The 18,657-nt window shown below is 50.4% G+C and overlaps 1 protein-coding gene across 2 annotated transcripts in view; it reads left to right on the top strand.

Annotated features, from left to right (window-relative positions):
• Positions 1 to 18,657, top strand: part of FUBP3 (far upstream element binding protein 3) — a 65,919-nt gene that overhangs the window by 45,833 nt on the left and 1,429 nt on the right. For both annotated transcript variants that reach the window (XM_053559614.1, XM_053559611.1), the window contains exons 9-18: positions 1,615 to 1,719; positions 3,103 to 3,205; positions 4,555 to 4,655; positions 7,016 to 7,157; positions 11,583 to 11,743; positions 12,486 to 12,559; positions 12,861 to 12,941; positions 13,124 to 13,200; positions 15,738 to 15,809; positions 17,159 to 17,286. In XM_053559614.1, coding sequence (XP_053415589.1) covers positions 1,615 to 1,719; positions 3,103 to 3,205; positions 4,555 to 4,655; positions 7,016 to 7,157; positions 11,583 to 11,743; positions 12,486 to 12,559; positions 12,861 to 12,941; positions 13,124 to 13,200; positions 15,738 to 15,809; positions 17,159 to 17,286 — 1,044 coding nt within the window. The remainder of the gene's footprint in view (positions 1 to 1,614; positions 1,720 to 3,102; positions 3,206 to 4,554; positions 4,656 to 7,015; positions 7,158 to 11,582; positions 11,744 to 12,485; positions 12,560 to 12,860; positions 12,942 to 13,123; positions 13,201 to 15,737; positions 15,810 to 17,158; positions 17,287 to 18,657) is intronic.

Here is an 18,657-nt window from a genome sequence, read left to right as displayed (position 1 = left end):
AAATTGATTTTTTTTAGAAAGCATTTGAATGCATTTTGTTTGGTATTATATTTATTCAATTAAGTATTAGTGCTAAACAAACAAACAAACAGACATTTGACCAGAAAAGTTAAAACGATAATACAAGGAGCACCTGCATATATCCTTAACCTAATGGGTTTTTTGTTTGGTTTCTACTTTTCTTGAGATGGAGTCTCACTATGTCACCCTCTGTAGAGTGCTGTAGCATCACAGCTCACAGTAACCTTAAACTCTTAGGCTTAAGCCATTCTCTTGCCTCAGACTCCCAAGTAGCTGGGACTACAGGCACCCGCCACAATGCCTGGCTATTTTTTTGTTGCAATTGTCGTTGTTGCTTTAGCTGGCCAGCGCTGGGTTTGAACCCACCAGCCTTGATGTATGTGGCCAGCCGGCGCCCTACCCACTGAGCTACGGGTGCTGCCCTCACCTTAATGTTTTGCCATGTGCACGCATGTGCTTTTGTCTTTATCATTTGTAAGTAGGTGACAGATGTCAGAACTCTACCCTTAAATCCTTTAGCCTGTGTCTCCTGCGAGTAATTAGGCTTACATGAACTAACCGTAATTCCATAACATCATCTGACATCCAGTGCCTATTCACGTTTCTGTAAATGCCTTAGGCCTTTCATTGCTGTTGGAGTTTTGCTTTTTCCAGGCCAGGACTCCCTGTGTTCCCACAGCACCTTGAGGTGCAGGCACAGTAGATCTTCAGTGCAGATCTCTGAGGCTGGTGCTGGTGGGGCAGACTGACGTGCAGGGCAGACTTAACAAGGAGCACTCTTTGGGAGAGGACAGTTAAATCTGCCCTGCGTGCAGTCAGGTCCCTGGAGAAGTCCTAGCTAGCGACAGAAACGAGAATTCTGGATGCCAGAACCACGCTGGTGTCCCCTGGCTGGTCTTCCCTCTGCTTCTCTGGAGTGCCTCTGTGACCAGTCTCCTTGGTATAGTCTTCTCATGGGCCTGCCCTTGGTGGGAGTTCTCATTCCGCCCTTCCTGCTAGAAACGGCATCAAGAAACACCCAGGGGCTGGACTACACACAGATGTACTGACCCAACTGTGGCTTGAAAGAAGGTGGACCCTTATCTGCATGGACATGTTGGGTAGTGTGAAGAAAATATCACTTAAGATTTGATATATGGTCGGCGCCTGTGGCTCAGTGAGTAGGGCGCCAGCCCCATATGCCGAGGGTGGCGGGTTCAAACCCAGCCCCGGCCAAACTGCAACCAAAAAATAGCCGGGCGTTGTGGCGGGCGCCTGTAGTCCCAGCTGCTCGGGAGGCTGAGGCAGGAGAATCGCGTAAGCCCAAGAGTTAAGAGGTTGCTGTGAGCCGTGTGACGCCATGGCACTCTACCCGAGGGCGGTACAGTGAGACTCTGTCTCTACAAAAAAAAAAAAAAAAAAAAAAAGATTTGATATAAATACCCCTCCGTGTCAGCCTTCCTGTGTCCCCTAAGTAGGAAGTGTGTTTTCCCATAGCCAAGTGCCTTCTGAATCTTAGCCCAAGTTGGGAGGCTTTGATCCTGAAATTTCACCCAGTATCATGTCTCTTTTCGGGGCTTTTCTCCATAATGCTTTTCGTGTGTGTTTATGCAGCAAGCAAGAGAAATGGTTCTAGAGATCATCCGAGAGAAAGACCAGGCTGACTTCCGAGGTGTCCGTGGTGATTTCAGCTCCCGGATGGGAGCAGGCAGTATAGAGGTACGCTTAAAACCCAGCATAGTGAGCAAGTGAGACTGGGGTTAGATCTGTTAGATCTCTAATCTGAGAATATGCTCACTCCCCAGCGTAGGCATGAGGACAGCCTGGGGAGAGTCAGCTTGCAGTGAGGGAAGCATTTCAGAGCATGGGGCCATTCCATTTTGGGGCTTTGCTTTAAAGGTTAACCTGCTGCCCAGATAAAGACCAAAGTCCAGGTTTTCTTCACAATCTGTGTCATGATTGTGTCGAATTTGGCAGCCTGTTTTGTTGATGAGGTTGAAAAGGGATCAAAACCTGTCCTTCAGAATGAAATTTTGGTATATGCAAACAGTATGTTTAGTGCAATGAGCCAGATGCAGAAGGACAAGGTATGTGATTCCACTTGTCTAATAAGCAAATTCATAGAGACAAAAAGCAGAAGTTACCAGACACTGGGAGAAGCAAAGTTATTGTCTTTATTTGTTTGTTTTGTTTGAGACAGAGTCTCACTTGGTCACCCTTTAGAGTGTCGTAATGTCACAGCTCACAGCAACCTAAAATTCTAGGACTTAAGCGATTCTCTTGCCTCAGCCTCCCAAGTAACTGGGACTACAGGCACCTGCCACAATAACCAGCTATTTATTTTGCTGTTGCAGTTGTCATTGTCGCAGCTGGCCCTAGCCGGGTTTGAATCTGCCAGCCTTGGTGCATGTGGCTGGCTCTATAACCACTACACTATGGGTGCCAAGTCTACCCCAATTTTTTTAAATGGAGGAAAATATATTTTAAAAAATCCACTAGTGGCCAGGAGCGATGGCTCACGCCTGTAATCCTAGCACTTGGGAGGCCAAGGCAGGTGGATTGCCTGAGCTAACAGGTTCAAGACCAGCCTGAGCCACAGCAAGACCCTGTCCCTAAAAATAGCCAGGCATTTTAGCTGGTGCCTGTAATCCCAATTGCTTGGGAGGCTAAGGCAAGAGAATTGCTTGAGCCTAGAGTTTGAAGTTGCTGTGAGCTGTGACGCCACAGCACTCCACCAAGGCGACAAAGTAAGACTAAGACTCTGTCTCAAAAAAAAAAAAAAATCCACTAGTGTAATCACTGTGTGTGATATATTTATTTCATAGACTTTGGAAGAAAAAGTTACCATTTTTAATCCTTTATCTGTCTCTAAGGTTTAGTTTTGCTTTACTTTTATAACTATTTTGGTCAAATCTCAGACACATTGGATTCACTCTGGTCAAGAATGCAATTGGCAACCACAGTATTGCTCCTAAAAGGGAAAAAATGCTTTATTGTATCATCTCCAGGAGGGCACTGTAATAAAAACCTATTAACATCTATCCTTTACAAAAAGACACCTTTACGAAAAGCTCTACTGAAGTTTGGTTTCTCTGTGCCTAGGTATCAGTGCCTAGGTTTGCTGTTGGGATTGTAATAGGAAGAAACGGGGAAATGATCAAAAAGATCCAGAATGATGCTGGCGTGAGGATTCAGTTTAAACCAGGTTGGTTTTAATGAGTCTCGAAATCCTTAGTGTCACAAGGCTTTGTTATTAGCCCATATTTATGATCTCTTTCTCTCTCTTTTTTGCAATGTTCTTTTTTTTTTTTGGAGACAGAGTCTCAAGCTGTTGCCCTTGATAGAGTGCCATGGCATCACAGCTCACAGCAACCTCCAACTCTTGGGCTTAAGCGATTCTCTTGCCTCAGCCTCCCGAGTAGCTGGGACTATAGGCGCCCAGCTATTTTTTTGTTGTTGCAGTTGTCACTGTTATTTAGCTGACCCACCACCCTTGTTGTATGTGGCCGGCACCTTACTCACTGAGTTACAGTCGCCGCCCCTTTTTACAATATTCTGCTACCAGATTGCCAACCTAAATTTCTTTTCTTGGCCCTCATTCTCTCCTTGATATGCACTAGCTTGGTCACCTTTTCCCAGAATGTTCCCAGGCCTTTTGTTTTTTCCTTGACAAGTAAAATGCATAGCATTTTCAGCTTTTGATTTTGCCAAGTAAAGATGTTTTTGAAAAAACATACCATCTATTATTTTGATTTTATAAAATTGGGGATTATTTAAAACCACTCATAAAGAGACATGTAGTAAGAGCCTCCATAGCTGACCACCTTCTTAAGGTGACCTAATTTTCATAGACCAGGTGTGTACCAAATGTGTGTATGAGTGTAATAAGCCTAGTTCCTTATGTTGACCACCTCTGTGTGTGGACCAGTTTATTACAGTCCCTTGGGTGGTCAACTTATAGAGGTTCTACTGTATTTTATACATTGTCTGAAGACAAAACATAATTTTTAGAAATTATTGATAGAGTACTGCTGTTTTCCATGGCTTTTTTTTTTTTTTTTTGCTGTTTTTGGCTGGGGCCAGGTTTGAACCTACCACCACCAGTATATGGGGTCAGCGCCCTACCATGGCTTTTTTTTTTTAAGAGACAGAGTCTCACTTTGTCGCCCCCGGTAGAGTGCTGTGGTGTTGCAGCTCACAGCAACCTCCAACTCCTGGGCTTAGGCCATTCTCTTGCCTCAGCCTCCCAAGTAGCCGGGACCAGAGGCGCCTGCCAAACGCCCGGCTATTTTTTGTTGCAGTTTGGCCAGGGCCCGGTTTGAACCCACCACCCTCTGTATATGGGGCTGGCGCCCTACTCACTGAGCCACAGGCGCTGCCCCATACACATTTTCTTATCAGTCAAACCACTCCAGAAGAGTCCCTGGAGTTGGTAATATTCTTATTTCCCCTTTTGGTATTGCTAGTAGGAATGTTGATTATGAATCACATTGTCCTTTGTCTCTTTCAAATGTTGGGCTTTTTCCTAATCTCATCTCTCACCTGGTTCCACAGATGATGGGATTAGTCCAGAGAGAGCTGCACAGGTCATGGGCCCTCCAGATCGGTGTCAGCACGCAGCACATATCATCAGCGAACTGATTCTTACAGCCCAGGTGGGTCCAGCTCACTGGAATTCAGATCTCTCACCTGCAGAAGTGGAAAGTTTTACGTGGGTCTCTCAGGGCAAGACAGAGGGTAGTCACCCCTCCAGTCAGTTGGAGGCCTGCAGAATCTCTACATCTGCCTCTTCTTTTCCCTACTAGTTTATTATGTTTCTGCCTTTATTACCCCAGAATCTGGATTGTCTTTCCCCAGTTTCTAACCAGTTAAACTATTTGGGTAGGTATCACGCAGCTTGCCAGGTTTCAAAAAAGCAAGTGTACTTAGTGTTTTTATTCAGTGAAATCTAATCTTCGTGTTAGCACTTGAGGATTACCCCCAGAGTCCTAACACTGTCTGCACATACTTGATTTCATGCACTTTGGAATATGAGCAAGCTTGTATGATGTTATCAGCATCTCCTTTTGAACACCAAAAATTCCACCTGTCCCCCATTGTGACTTGCCTTGGGGAGCCTTTGTAATGTCCTCCAAGTATTCAGGACTGAGAAAAATCCGAGAATAGCCAGAGCAGAACAGAAGCAATAGGTTGGCAATTGTAGTCCCAGCTTTGCCCTGGGCTGTAAGTCACACATTAGTTGTGTGACCTTGGACAAGCCTTTGAATTTCTGGGCCCAGTTTTCTCAGTAGCAGGGTTTCGCTAGGAAGTGCCCCTCACATGAGCCCTTAATAGCCACCTGGGGGTACTTGTTAAGATTACAAATTTGTAGGCCCCCACCCCAGATATACTAAATCAGAATATTCATTAGAGGATCTTGAGTTTTTATTTTATTTTATTTATTTTGTTGTTGTTGCAGTTTGGCTAAGGAGGGTTTGAACCCACCACCTTCAGTATATGGGGCCAGCACCCTATTCACTGAGTCACAGGCACTGCCCGGATCTTGAGTTTTATCTAGAGTCTCAGGCAGTTAGTTCTTAGGACTGTACAAGTTTAGAAAAGCCACTAAATGATTTTTAGGGGGAAGTGTAATGTTGAGGTGTGTATGATTAGGTTACATTGTGTTTGTAAGGTGAAATTCTTCACCCAGGAGGTATGCTATTATATACCTTACATTGTCCCTGTTAGGTGGGGATTTACTGAACCACCTCCCCTCCCCTTCTGGAATTCAGTTGTGTTTTTCTCTCCTGTGGGCTGTAGTCGTTGACACTGACTGATTTCTAACTTCTTATTTATAGTAAGTTTATGGACATAGTGCTACAGAGGCTCTGAGATGTTTGGGAGAGAGCCTTGTTCTCAAGATTCATAGCAAGTCGGCTGTGTGTGGTGGGGAGGGGTGTGTGTCGAGGCCAGAATCTCCTCGTTTACTTGTCAGTTGTCTCATAAAAGCAGAGTGCAGGGAAAGAGCACTTCATCTGTCTCAGCTCTCCGCTGGCCTGGATTCTGGGTAAACGTTCCCTTTACTCTTCATCATTCAGGAGCAGGTTTTGCCAAACATTCTTCTCTGCACTCAGAACCTGTTCAGCTTCTCTCTTCCTTGAAGTAGCTCTGGGCTTGACTAAGTTTGCCCTTAAAATTTAAAAGATTTTAAATACTGGAGCTCTAAAGTGACTCAGAGGACAGCAGCAGGAATGAGATTTGTCACCCTCTAAATGGAAGGTATCGTCCTCTGTTCGGTGTTAGATTTAGGCTTCACTCCCTGCTGGGTGAACAGTGTGAAAAAGATTCAGAGACTTTTCCGGCACCTGACTATGGATAGGAGGACCTGGCTGCTTTCCCCTATCCCTCCCTTCTGAAGTATCCCTGAATGATGACTCCTGAACATATTTCTGCATTTTCTTGAGGGCAGGACCACCAAATTTTCTTACAATCCCTTTTGCTGTGGGAGTGCCAGGTATGGTAAATTGAAGCAGTGACTGGACTGGTCTTCCCTGCAGCCTGACTGGGGAGGGGCAGGCCCAGATGTTTCTCCTGTACTTTCCAGTGCCCAGAGTTCATTAGCACCTCAACATCTGGCTTCCAATAGGTCTAGCGTCTGTCAGCGCAAGAAAGAACAGCCTCAGCTTTGAGGAAAAAACCAACTCTTGATGCTTGCCAGTAATGAAAACTCCAGGCAAAGGGGTCATTGAGCTTCAGACGTGGAATTTAAATCTGACCGCCTGTTTTAATTGAGTGTATTTGTGCTGTTTAGGTAACCACATGCATTTATCTGTACATGTCGTCCTCAAATGCACCTGTGATTTTGCGTTAATTCTGGTTTGAAAGACTGCTTCAAAATCTGAAGTGCGGCAAGGTGCTAGGTTCTAATATGTGGCATTGGTTGCATCCTGTCACTTAACCTGCTCCCTGGAGAAGATGAAGAGTGGCGCTAGTGGCAGTGGCAGAGATCATCACTAGAGCCTCGCTTCCTTCCCAGGAAAGAGACGGCTTCGCAGGCCTGGCAGTACCCAGAGGAAGAGGTCGCAGCCGTGGTGACTGGAGTGTGGGAACCCCTGGTGGTGTCCAGGAGATAACATACACAGTGCCAGCCGATAAGTGTGGCCTCGTCATAGGCAAAGGTAAGAGGCAGCTGCTGTACCTGAGAGGAGGCAGGTCATGCAGACCTCCCAACCTGAGCTGGAGTCTCTGCTGCAGCTGACTGGGCCTGCCACGTCTGTGGGAACAGCTGCCTTCTGCTGAAAGCTTGCTTTGCACGGATGTTCTCTGAGATTGCTGGCTGCCCTGTCGTGGGGTGGGGAGTGGAGGGGTGGGTTTTTCATTAGTAAGTATGAATAGAAAATAAAGCCCACTGCTTTGTGGCGGCAGCAGAGGTTGTTGAAAGGATACCTTGCACTAGAGGAGAGACCTCAGGATGTTTGTACATTGACTGCCTGGTAATTAACTCACCTCCAAGCATCTCAGGGGAACGGGTAAGAGAGCGTCCTCAGTGAAGGCTGCTTTCTGACAGTGTGTCACCGCTTCCCTTACTGGGTTCAGGTATTCTTTATTGACACAACATGCGAAAACGGTTTTTATCCTTTCAGCACATTTCTCGTGAGTAGCAGATACCCTGTGGAGGGAAACAAAAATTGATTTGTTAGCTGTTTCTAGACATTTTAGAGAACATTAGGTAGAAAACCTCATTAATGGGTAATATAGCCCCTTCCCGTCCTTCAGTGAGAAACGAGAGAGAAAGGGCAGATTTCTGGGCCATCAGTCCTGGGTCATCTCAGCCGGCCTTGGAACCAGGAGTGTCCACTGAGAGCAAGGCCATGGCTTTGGGGGCCATCGTCCTGCAGGGCAGCTGGGCTTGGCTTCCAGGGGGCTCCAAGCCAACCCTCACTGCCAGCGGCAGATCCCCATTTGTCACTGGGTTTTGTATCTGTCTTCATTATGTATTCCACAGCATATGGAGGAAATAAATAGTCTTCTCCCCAGAGTTTCTCAAATTTCTTTGATCACCAAATATCTCTTAGCTGTTTGATCGCTGCTCAAGTTGCAGGGAGCATGCATGACTCAAGAGTATCTTCCCCAGCAGAGAGCCTAGGGCTGGGGCAGGGTGGGGCCCCTCCTCACCCTCCAGGGGTGTGTCAGCAGGAGCAGCACCCGTCTCTGCACACTGTGTGTTTCACGCTCTTTCAGAACATTTGTCTTCTGTATCCATGTTGTGGATGATTTTAGATGATTACCCCTTCAGAGGTGATGGGGGCGAGGTGGGTTTGCCTTAGTTTTCTGGCAGCGTGCTATGGGTGTGGCCCACTGCTCAGAATACCACCCAAGGCTGCACACTGCCCAGCCATCAATTTGACTGCCATGGCATTGAATCCTCTAGGCTGAGGAAGGTTGCTTGGCTCTTTGAAAACTATTTTGTCAGCACGGTTTTTATTTGCATGTGCATTTCATCCAGCCCTTACCAGGCCTCGCTGCTTCACTGGGACAGTTCCTCTGAGGAACCAAGAGGAGCCTTGGTGCTCATGGGAAAGCTCCTCATAATGTGCCCTCCACAGAGACATCCTGACTGATTCCTAGAGGGCAGACACAGGAGAACCAGTCCTTGTCTCCCTGTTCAGAAACAGCAAAGGAAGTCCCATAATGGTTTCACTGGACATGGGGAGGGTCTTTCTCTGTCTCGTCTGTGCAAGCGCACACCCTCAGGGCTGGAGTGAGGCATTTCTTTCTCTTGGGACAGGCGCCTGGGGAAGGAGAGGGAGCCCCACGTAGTCAGGCCCTGTTCTCCCCAGCTCCAGCCCTGGACAGACGGACGGGCCCCTGCTGGATTTCCATGATAAATACAGCAGCACTGACAGATAGTATGGCCAGCCTGCTCTTGTCAGCCAGGCCTTTTAGCCTGTTTGATTAATTGCTTTACGATTTCATGACCAGCCAGGGGGTCGCTGGTGGGTCGCTTCTGCCCCGCATCAGGTGGAAGAATGAGCTGGCTGCTGAATGAGTCTATAGACAGCCACCATGTGCCAGGCTGGTGACCTTGTTTTGAAGGAAGATGAACTTAAATTAACTCCTTCTGGGCTCCGTGCAGTTTTGTGGCGCCTCCTCACCTTATTAGCATGCTTTTCCCAAGACTGGAGTGGAGGCTTTCTGGGGCTGCTGGTCCCAGTGCCCAGTGCGGAAGGCTGGACGCTTGGTTGTCTGGCCTCTCATGCTTCTGTATCCAGACCAAGTGGCATCTAGGAGGAGGCAGGTAGGATCCCTCAGGTCCTGGGTAGGCCGATGGAAACAGCCTCTTTGTATTCTTTTCTCTTCATTTCTCCCCAAAAACTGTTGCCTAGGTGCCAAGCTGCTTACTTTTGGATACAAAGATGACACCCGTGACCTTTGAGTACAGGGCCTAATGAAAGGCGCTGCTGGGTTGGGGCTGCCTGGAGGCCATGCAGAGCTGTCCTTTCTGGCCTGTGTGTCTCCAAGACAAGCAGGTGTGTCCAGGTTGGAAAATGTAGGGGTGCTTTTCTGAAGTTCTAGGAATACTTTAAGAAAATAATCAGTACAAGACTTTTTTTTGAGACAGTCTTAAGCCGTCACCCTGGGTAGAGTACTGTAGCCGTCACAGCTCACAGCAACCTCAAATTCCTGGGCTTATGCGATTCTCTTGCCTCAGCCTCCCAAGCAGCTGGGACTACAGGCGCCCACCACAATGCCCAGCCATTGTTTGGTTGTAGTTGTCATTGTTGTTTGGCAGGCCCAGGCTGGATTCGAACCCGCCAACTCCAGTGTACATGGTTGGCGCCCTAGCCACTGAGCTACAGATGCCAAGCCAGTACAAGACTTTTTTTGGCATCTTTTGCCTCCCTAAACTTGACAGTTACCTGAAGCCTTGTCCACAAGCCATCAATCTCCTACCCTCCTGTGGTGCAAGGGCCGGTCTCCTTGGGAAGGGCCACCAGCCTGTGATGCCAGAGAGTCCTTTTAGGACACAGCTTGCGTCTGCCCTGTTCTCTTGATAGGTTGTTCAGACATGGCTTTCCAGCTATAGGTGGCAGGAGGCCAGAGCCCTGGCAGAATGTAGACTGTGTCACAGTGAAGTGGTACATGTCACTCGGGATCTGTTTGGCTGTGGGCAGTGGAGGGTGAGACACCAACCTCAGGCTCTGCTTTTGCTCACAGGGCCCCCTGCTTCCCTGTACCAGATTTTCAACAGGTATAGATTGTCTTTTCCCAATTTTTGCAGAACTCTCGCTGTAAGTTTTCCTTATATTCTGGCTCATTTTAACCTCCCCCTTGTGACCCCGCCCCCCTTGAGTTGAACAGAGCTGTTCTGTAAGTTCTGTGAAATCTTTTCTTTTTCTTTTTTTTTTAGAGACAGAGTCTCACTTTGTCACCCTCAGTAAAGTACTGTGGCATCACAGCTCACAGCAACCTCCAGCTCTTGGGCTTAGGCGATTCTCTTTGCCTCTGCCTCCTGAGTAGCTGGGACTACAGGCACCCACCACGATGCCTGTCTATTTTTTGATGCAGTTTGGCCAGGGCTGGGTTTGAACCCGCCACCCTCGGCATATGGGGCCGGCGCCCTACTCACTGAGCCACAGACTACTCACTGAGCCACAGACGCCGCCCAATTCTGTGAAATTTCAAAAGAAGAATCCAATCATTGTTATGCTGGTGGACCTTTTGTTATACAGATTTCATTAAGAGACTGGGACTCTAGGTTTTTCAAAGAGTCCAACTAAATTTTCATTAGGGAGCTCCACCCAGGCCCCTGTGACCCCTGGTGCTTGGACTGCCTCTCTGTCTAGACCCATCCGCCCAACCTCCCCCCCCCCCCCCCAGTGGAGGAGGCAGGGACTGGAGGAGCGACAGGACTGGATCTTGAAAGCAGGAGAGGGCTCCAGACATTATTAGGGGCTGGGGCCGTCTGTTTGACTTGTGCAGAGAAGGAGAGTTGATGCAGTGGCCCACGCCCTGGCTGAAGGCCTCCATTAGGCCATGGAGGGGCCATTGGGTCGCCATTCTTTTTTTTTTTTTTTTTTTTGGTAGAGACAGAGTGTCACTTTATGGCCCTCGGTAGAGTGCCATGGCATCACGCAGCTCACAGCAACTTCCAACTCCTGGGCTTAAGCGATTCTCTTGCCTCAGCCTCCCGAGTAGCTGGGACTACAGGCGCCCGCCACAACGCCCAGCTATTTTTTGGTTGCAGTTCGGCCGGGGCTGGGTTTGAACCCGCCACCCTCGGTACATGGGGCCGGCGCCTTACCGACTGAGCCACAGGTGCCGCCCGGGTCGCCATTCTTGTGCAGAGGAAGGGTACGGGGCCTTGGCTGCCGTAGGAGCACCATAGGCTTGGTGAACTCGAGTATGTAGACCCTGGACCTCTGCAGGATCTGCCAAATAGTGTCTGGCCTCAGCTTGGCTCCAAAGCTAGTTTTGCACATACAGAACCCTAAGTTTTCTTAGAACTATTTAAAAGTAAACAGTACTTCTCTCCTATCAGGACAATGCTGCAGCGCCTACAGTTGCCGTTTGTCCTGCTCTTTCTCCTGCTCTGCCCACAGGTGGTGAGAACATCAAAAGCATAAACCAGCAATCAGGAGCCCACGTGGAGCTTCAGCGGAACCCCCCTCCCAACACGGACCCCAACCTGCGGATATTCACCATCAGGGGCGTTCCTCAACAGATCGAGGTGGCCAGACATCTCATAGATGAGAAAGTTGGCGTACGTACAAGGTCCTTTCCCCCACCTGGCTTAGTAATAGCTGGGCTTTCTTTTGGATGTCCAAGGTACCTGTTTTTCCCCAGAACCTTGTGCTTCCTGTGCCTTGGAATCCTCACATCATGTGAGGGGCACTTCCCCTCCCACTTTGCTGAGGGGAAGGTTGGAGACCCAGGGAATGCCAGGGCCAAGACCAGAAGCCATGAAGGAAGCCTCTGGCAGGATTCCCCACAGCCGTGTCCTCTGCAGGCTTAGATGAGCACGGAGGCAGCTTTCCCAGTACTGCCCCTGGACTCTGCTGGCATGGCCAGTGGCCAGCCTCGCAGACAGTTTTCATTGACTCTGGCTTTAGTTTCAGGCACCTCAAAGCAGATAAAGAAAGGGAGAGTTGATGGAGGACAGATGGGCCACTGCTCACCTCAATGGGGACGTAGAATGGCAGAGAGAGCCTTGGGCCAGCCTAAGTTGGCGGGAGAGTCAAGCAGGTTGGTCCCTACCCCCCAGGGTGACATGCCAGGGCAATTGTGGTGGTGCCAGTATCGGCTGTGTGTGGTATTGGTCATCCAAGGGCAGAACCACTTCTGCAAGCCAAGTCCACTGTGGGGAAGGAAGGCTAGTGTGAGTGCTGCAGGTGTCTATTTCACTTGACTCCATCTCCCCAAAGCTGGGCTTTGCCTTGGGCAGGTTTGGGCAGAGGACAGAGGGACAGGTAACAGGAGGTAAGAGCTCCCTCTGCCCACCACAGGGGACCAGTCTTGGAGCACCTGGAGCCTTTGGACAGAGTCCCTTCAGCCAGCCACCTGCCACACCTCATCAGAAGTGAGTCTTTTGCCATCCGCCTTGCCTGGGAGAATTCTTACTCCAGGAGGTCCCTCCTTACTCCTTTTTAGCTATTTCTAGGGAGTGCCAGTCAGAGCGCACTGATTTCCCTTTCCTCTCCAGCCGGTCCATCATTCACTGACCAGTGATGGGGTGGGAGCATCCCCAGAGGGCACCAAAGGGCAAAGAGCCTTCCATTCACCACCAGCATCCCCGAGGGGAGTTTGCCACCTGGGGCTGAAGGGGAGTTGTGCAGAGCCTTTCTGTTATTGAGACACTGTTTTTGTCTTTACTGTTATAGCACCTTTCCTCCAAGGAGCTCAGGGTGCTTCCCAAACATGGCTGCTAAAGTGAACGGGAACCCCCACAGCACCCCTGTGAGGTAGGTGATGCCCACTTTTACTCCAGCTGGGGAGTAGACAGGACTAGGGTCATCACTCGGTCACCACCAGCGCAAGGGGGCCATGGTGCTTGTTTGGGGGTGAGGAAGGTAAGCAGTCCAGAGGGGGACCATGCAGGGGCCATGGCCCACACTGGAACGAGTGACTCTTCTGTCATCCACAGTGGTCCTCCGGCCTTTCTGACCCAGGGCTGGGGCAGCACCTACCAGGCGTGGCAGCAGCCCGCACAGCAGGTCCCAAGTAAGTGACTGTCGGGTGAGGGACGTGTGCATCCCCTCTGGAGGGGCCATGGCCAACGACCAAGGCTGCCAGAGGCTGTGGGGCTGATGGGGTTGAAACAGCCCTCATTCCACCTTGGCCAGCAGGGAGGTCAGGGAGTCTCTGGGGCTCTGGGGCTGCCAGCACATCTGTATAGAATGTGTGGGCACAGGAGGGGCTCCAAAGGGAATGGCACAAGCCTCCCCTGGGGTGGAGACCTGGGGCTGACACTCTTGGCCCACCTCTCCTCAAAGCTGTGGGCCCCTGACACTTTTGTTGCTTACTAGCGGGTGGGCCGTGGGTGTGGCTTGAGTTGGAGCCTCTCCTCCTCCTCCCCTCTCTCTGAGGCAGACCAGAGCCTGACCAGAGCTCTGCTTACTGGGCATCCTTCACACTCCCCTCAGCCTCAGGGTGACCATCTTCCTCTCATCTCTCCAGCATCTTCTTACAAGGATTGTTCTCTAACTCCTGAACATTTCAGAAGCAAACGATAGCAAATCACCTCTGCTGAGTACCGCCTCTCCAGGGAGACTGGTGTGGAGTCATAGCCACTGTCCACTGTGCCCCGTGATAGCTTCACCACCCTTCATTCTTAGGTGGTGGAGTGGCGTGGCCCATCTTACACAGCCTTCATGAAATAAAACAAGACCCTTACCTTAGTGAATTCAGGTTCTTTTGGCCCATCTGAAGTTTCCATCTGTCCGTCTGGAAAGTCTCCTTGAGTATATCTGCAGGAGCAGCGTCATGGCCCCTTGCTTGCAAGGGACTAAGCCTGCTTCCTGGGGTTCTGCCACTTTTCCCTTGAGCAGAATTTTTTAATTCTGGTAGTGGTGAGGGCTCACTTGTTGTCTAGGCTGGTCTTGAACTCCTGGACTCCAGCGATCCTCCCAGCTCAGCCTCCCCAAGTGCTGGTGTGACAGCAGGAGCCCCCTTGCCCAGTCCACAGCTGTGTGGCTTTAGGCACATACCCCTTCCCCTTCTCTGGGGCTCCACTTTGGTTGTACGTAAAGTGAAGGGTTTGAGTTCGATTTCTAAAGTACTTTTTCAAGCCCTAAAATGGTATGTTTGTGGGGTTTTCTCTGGTATTTTATTATGAAATAGTTCAAACATCATAGAGAACTCCACAGGGATTGCCAACCCACCACCTAGGTTCCATGTTCCATTTCACCATGCTTGTTTATCTCGGAGCCTGATCGTGTTTTGTTCTCATTCCTGGCTCCATTCCCACAATGGCAGAGTCATTGACTGCCCTTCTGATCTGCGGGCACACCCAGGCAGCAAGCTGTGGCTTCACATTTTGGACTCTTGTGTGGGGTATGCTTCTGCGGAGGCAGCCTGCCCGAGGCCACGGCAGAGGACGAGTAGAAGAAGAAAGGAAAATATAGTGGGCACTTGGTGTTTTTGCTGATGGGCAAAACACCTGTTGTTGAGCTTTACTTGTTTTATTTGCTTGCTTTTGTTGTTGTTTTAAGAGACAGAGTCTCACTCTGTCACCCAGGCTGGAGAGCAGTGCTGTCATCACAGCTCACTGCAGCCTCTGACTCCTGGGCTGATGAATTCTCCCATCTGCACCTCAGGAGTAGCTGAGGCTACAGGCATGTGCCACTACACCCGTCTACTTTCTTTTTCTTTTCTTTTTTTTTTTTTTTTAATTCTGGTAGTGATGAGGGCTCACTTGTTGTCTAGGCTGGTCTTGAACTCTTGGACTCCAGCGATCCTCCCACCCCAGCCTCCCCAAGTGCTGACTTGATAGGCAGGAGCCACCTTGCCCAGCCTGTTATTTGGAAGATTTGGGAATTGAGAATTGGTTTGGGTCAGTGAAGTCTTGTTTGGAAGCAGAGTCCTGAGGGAAGAGTTTTACTACCTGTGCTCCTCCCTCGTCTCATGGTCCCCGTGAGCGTCTTCTGCTCTTCTTACCCACTCCCCCCGACCCTCTTCAGTCTGTGGTGTATTAACCAGCAGAGGAGACATTTTGCTGTGAGTTTTTAGTAGCTCTTCCTGCCTACCTGCTGTAAACTACAATTCTCACAGGAAAAGATACATGAAAGGGGCCCTTGGTGGTCCTGACCTCAGCCGAAAGGAAGGTCAGCACCTGTTGCCATGGTCAAAGTCAGGTCCTTTAATACTCTCTTACTTCCCTGGGCAGGACACTGCAGTGTTTCCCGACACTGAGTGTCTCTCCCCTACCCTGATCTCCCTTGCCAGGGTGCCTAGAGGGTACACCCAGGAGTCCACACAGAAGAGAGGGTCTGAAACACCCCATTCACACCCTCTTTCCTCTCCTTCCTCCCCAGAAAGGCCTGAGGCTAGATCGGGTGCCTGTTGTGACCATGGGCCCCTCCACTGTGTGTTCCCCACACCTCCCACAGCCAGCCAGCTCCTGCCTTCTTTCCAGGCGGGGCTTATGGAGCCGTGTGTGGCCAGGAGTGAGCGCAGAGCAGGGCCTGCCGTTGGCGGGCTGGGGGCCGAGGCGCTGAGGACGCCAGGAAGGCCTGACTGCTTTTGTGTTCTTCGCACAGGCCAGCAGAGCCAGCCGCAGAGCAGCCAGCCTGACTACAGCAAGGCTTGGGAAGACTATTACAAAAAACAGAGTGAGTGTGATGGCCTTCATGACAAGCAGTTCCCCAGTGATAGAGTCCCCCACCAGGCCTGGAGGCTTAATTGCCCATGGCTTGCTGTCACCTTCTTCCCCATGTGCCTTGAGCTCAATACTTGCCTTTGTCCGCTTCCTCTGCGCCTGCTTGTCTCTGTCAGAGGAGCCTGAGCATAGTCAGCGACTGTGGTGCTGCCGTCTGCCTGGCAGAGGCACCATCCCCCCTCTTCTCTGACCCCCCTGCTGGACTCCAAAGGACCTAGAGGTGGGTGTGGCACCCGGAAGTGTGGACTCATGTCTAGCACTGGCTGTCCCCTTTGGAACGGAATGATTCTGGTTGACAGGGTATCTTGTTCTCTCTCTCTCTCTCTGGCTGTAGGTGAAGAGAAAAGAGATGGCAAAACTCAGGAAAGGGAGCCTAAAATTGGAGTAGGTGCTGGGTTGTTAGTTTTTCTTCTTAAAACAGTCACATACTGTGGGGGGTGGTCAGAGACCGGCCCCACAGATGTTTTCTCTGGGACCAAAAATACATGCCTTTGGGATGTGACTGTTTTAAGTAAGCCCATTTTCTTAGCTGTACCGTAATTTAAAGTGGGAGGGAGGGGGTCCTAACAAGCAAAAAAAAAGCTATGGTACATCACTTAAAATTCATACTCTCTGTGTACATGCCAGAATGAGCTCAGAGTACTGGGGTATCATTTAAGGAGCTGTTCCTTGTGCCTTGCATCTGTGTAATGTTACTTGCTGGTTGGAAGAGCTCAGGCCAGAGGCTACTAGGAAAACATTCACTCTGGTTGAACTCATCACTGGCAGAGGGTGAGGATGTGAAGGTTGCCCCCTACCTCTGAGGGAGCCTGCATAAAGCTCAGAGTCCCAGTCTTCCTGAGACCTCCCACATCCAGCTTCCCCAACACACACAGACCTGTGTTTAAAGCTCCTCATGGGACAAATCCTCATGGGATACTGATAGAGGCACCCAAACTAAACCCCCTGTTCTCACCTCACTTCTGCCTCTTCCAGCACTGGGGCTGATGGGGCAGGCAGACAGGTGCAGGGACTGGGCTTCATTCAGGCCAGAATCCTTCTGTCTCTCTGTGAGAGAAGACAGATGTGAAGGTTTGTCTTCGTGTGGGGCATGACAGGAATGGGTGACAGAAGACTAATGGCACTTCTATAGCTCCAAACTGTACAGCGCTACTGCACTGTCCCCAGGCAGCAGCCTCACCAGTGTCCTTACCTTCCAGCTGTCCAGAGGGAAAACGATGCCCAGGGTCTCTGGGAAGGACATCCAGCCCACCTCAGTGCATCTGCATTCCCATTAACCTGAATGCTTCCTTTGTCAACCAGGTCACGCCGCCAGCACTGCTCCTCCAGCCAACTCCCCACCGGACTACACAATGGCCTGGGCGGAATACTACAGGCAGCAGGTTGCTTTCTATGGGCAGACATTAGGCCAAGCTCAGGCCCACAGCCAGGTTTGTAGCAGACACATGTGCTGCCACTGCTCCCTGCCAACCCAAAGCCCTTCTCAACCCTCTGTGACCCTTGACCCCAGGGTGAAAGCACTGGGCTAGGAGGGACCAACTTTGAGAGCCCAGCTGCAGCCCCAGCTCCCCTCCTTGCTCCAGGGGGAGAGAGTTGGTTGTGCAGCCTTGCAGGAAACTGCCTGATCGTCCCTCAAATCTAGATCCCGGACCTCAGTGCTGAAGAGTAATCTCTTTCTTTCTGTGGGCCTCAGCTTCTCTAACTGTAAATGAGAGTGCCAAGCTTAGAAGACAAGTCTGACACCACAAGTAGGGATGATGGAGGGGACAGAGTGGCCAGGCTGTCAGCCTTGCCCTGGGCAGCAAGAGGGTACATCCACATCCGTGCAGGCAGGGCGGAGTAGAGCCAGAGCACAGCTCCTTCCTCCTGCACAGAAGCCTGGAGGATTCTGTCCAGAGGCCAAAATCAGGTTTCTTTTCTTTTAGACAGAGTCTCACTTTGTTGCCCTAGGTAGAGTGCCATGCTCTTGGGCTTAGGTGATTCTCTTGCCTCAGCCTCCTGAGTAGCTGGGACTATAGGCGCCTGCTACAATGCCCGGCTATTATTTTTTGTTGTTGTTGCAGTTTGGCCTGGCTGGGTTTGAACCCGCCACCCTCAGTATATGGGGCCAGTGCCCTACTCACTGAGCCACAGGCACTGCCCCAATTTTTTTTTTTTTTTTTTTTTTTGAGACAGAGCCTCAAGCTGTCCCCTTGGGTAGAGTGCTGTGGGATCACGGCTCACAGCAACCTCCAACTCCTGGGCTTAAGCAGTCTCTTGCCTCTGCCTCCCAAGTAGCTGGGCCTACAGGCACCCACCATAACACCCGGCTATTTTATTTTTGGTTGCAGCCATCATCATTGTTGCTTGGCGGGCCCTGGTCTGGACTCAAACCTGCCAGCTCAGGTTTGTGTGGCTGGTGCCTTAGCTGCTTGAGCCACAGGCACTGAACCTGGTGCCCTACTCCTTTGAGCCACAGGCGCCACCCAATCAGGTTTCTTATTAAAGGGAAGAGGCCAGATGTTCCCACAGAGCATACTCCAGATGACCTGATGCCAGTTGGTCAGATAACATACCCGTTACCTCTGGCCCTGGACTCAAAGCTGATAGGGCATCTCACCACCAGATTGGCCGTCTGGGTCTGGGGAAACAGGTGTCAGGGCTGGTGGAGACTGAGAAGGACTGCTGCCCCTGCCCAGAGTCCCCAGCAGGCTGAGAAGCCCCCTGACCTCCTCTGCAAGAGAGGTTTTGTCCAGGCTGGGTCCCATGACGTGAGGCCTGGGGGGTGGTGCTTAGACTTGGGTGTGTCGGTGGCTGTTGAG

Source organism: Nycticebus coucang, chromosome 2, assembly GCF_027406575.1.
Source record: "Nycticebus coucang isolate mNycCou1 chromosome 2, mNycCou1.pri, whole genome shotgun sequence".
NCBI classification, from domain to species: Eukaryota; Metazoa; Chordata; class Mammalia; order Primates; family Lorisidae; genus Nycticebus; species Nycticebus coucang.
This window is presented reverse-complemented; position numbering and strand designations above follow the sequence as displayed.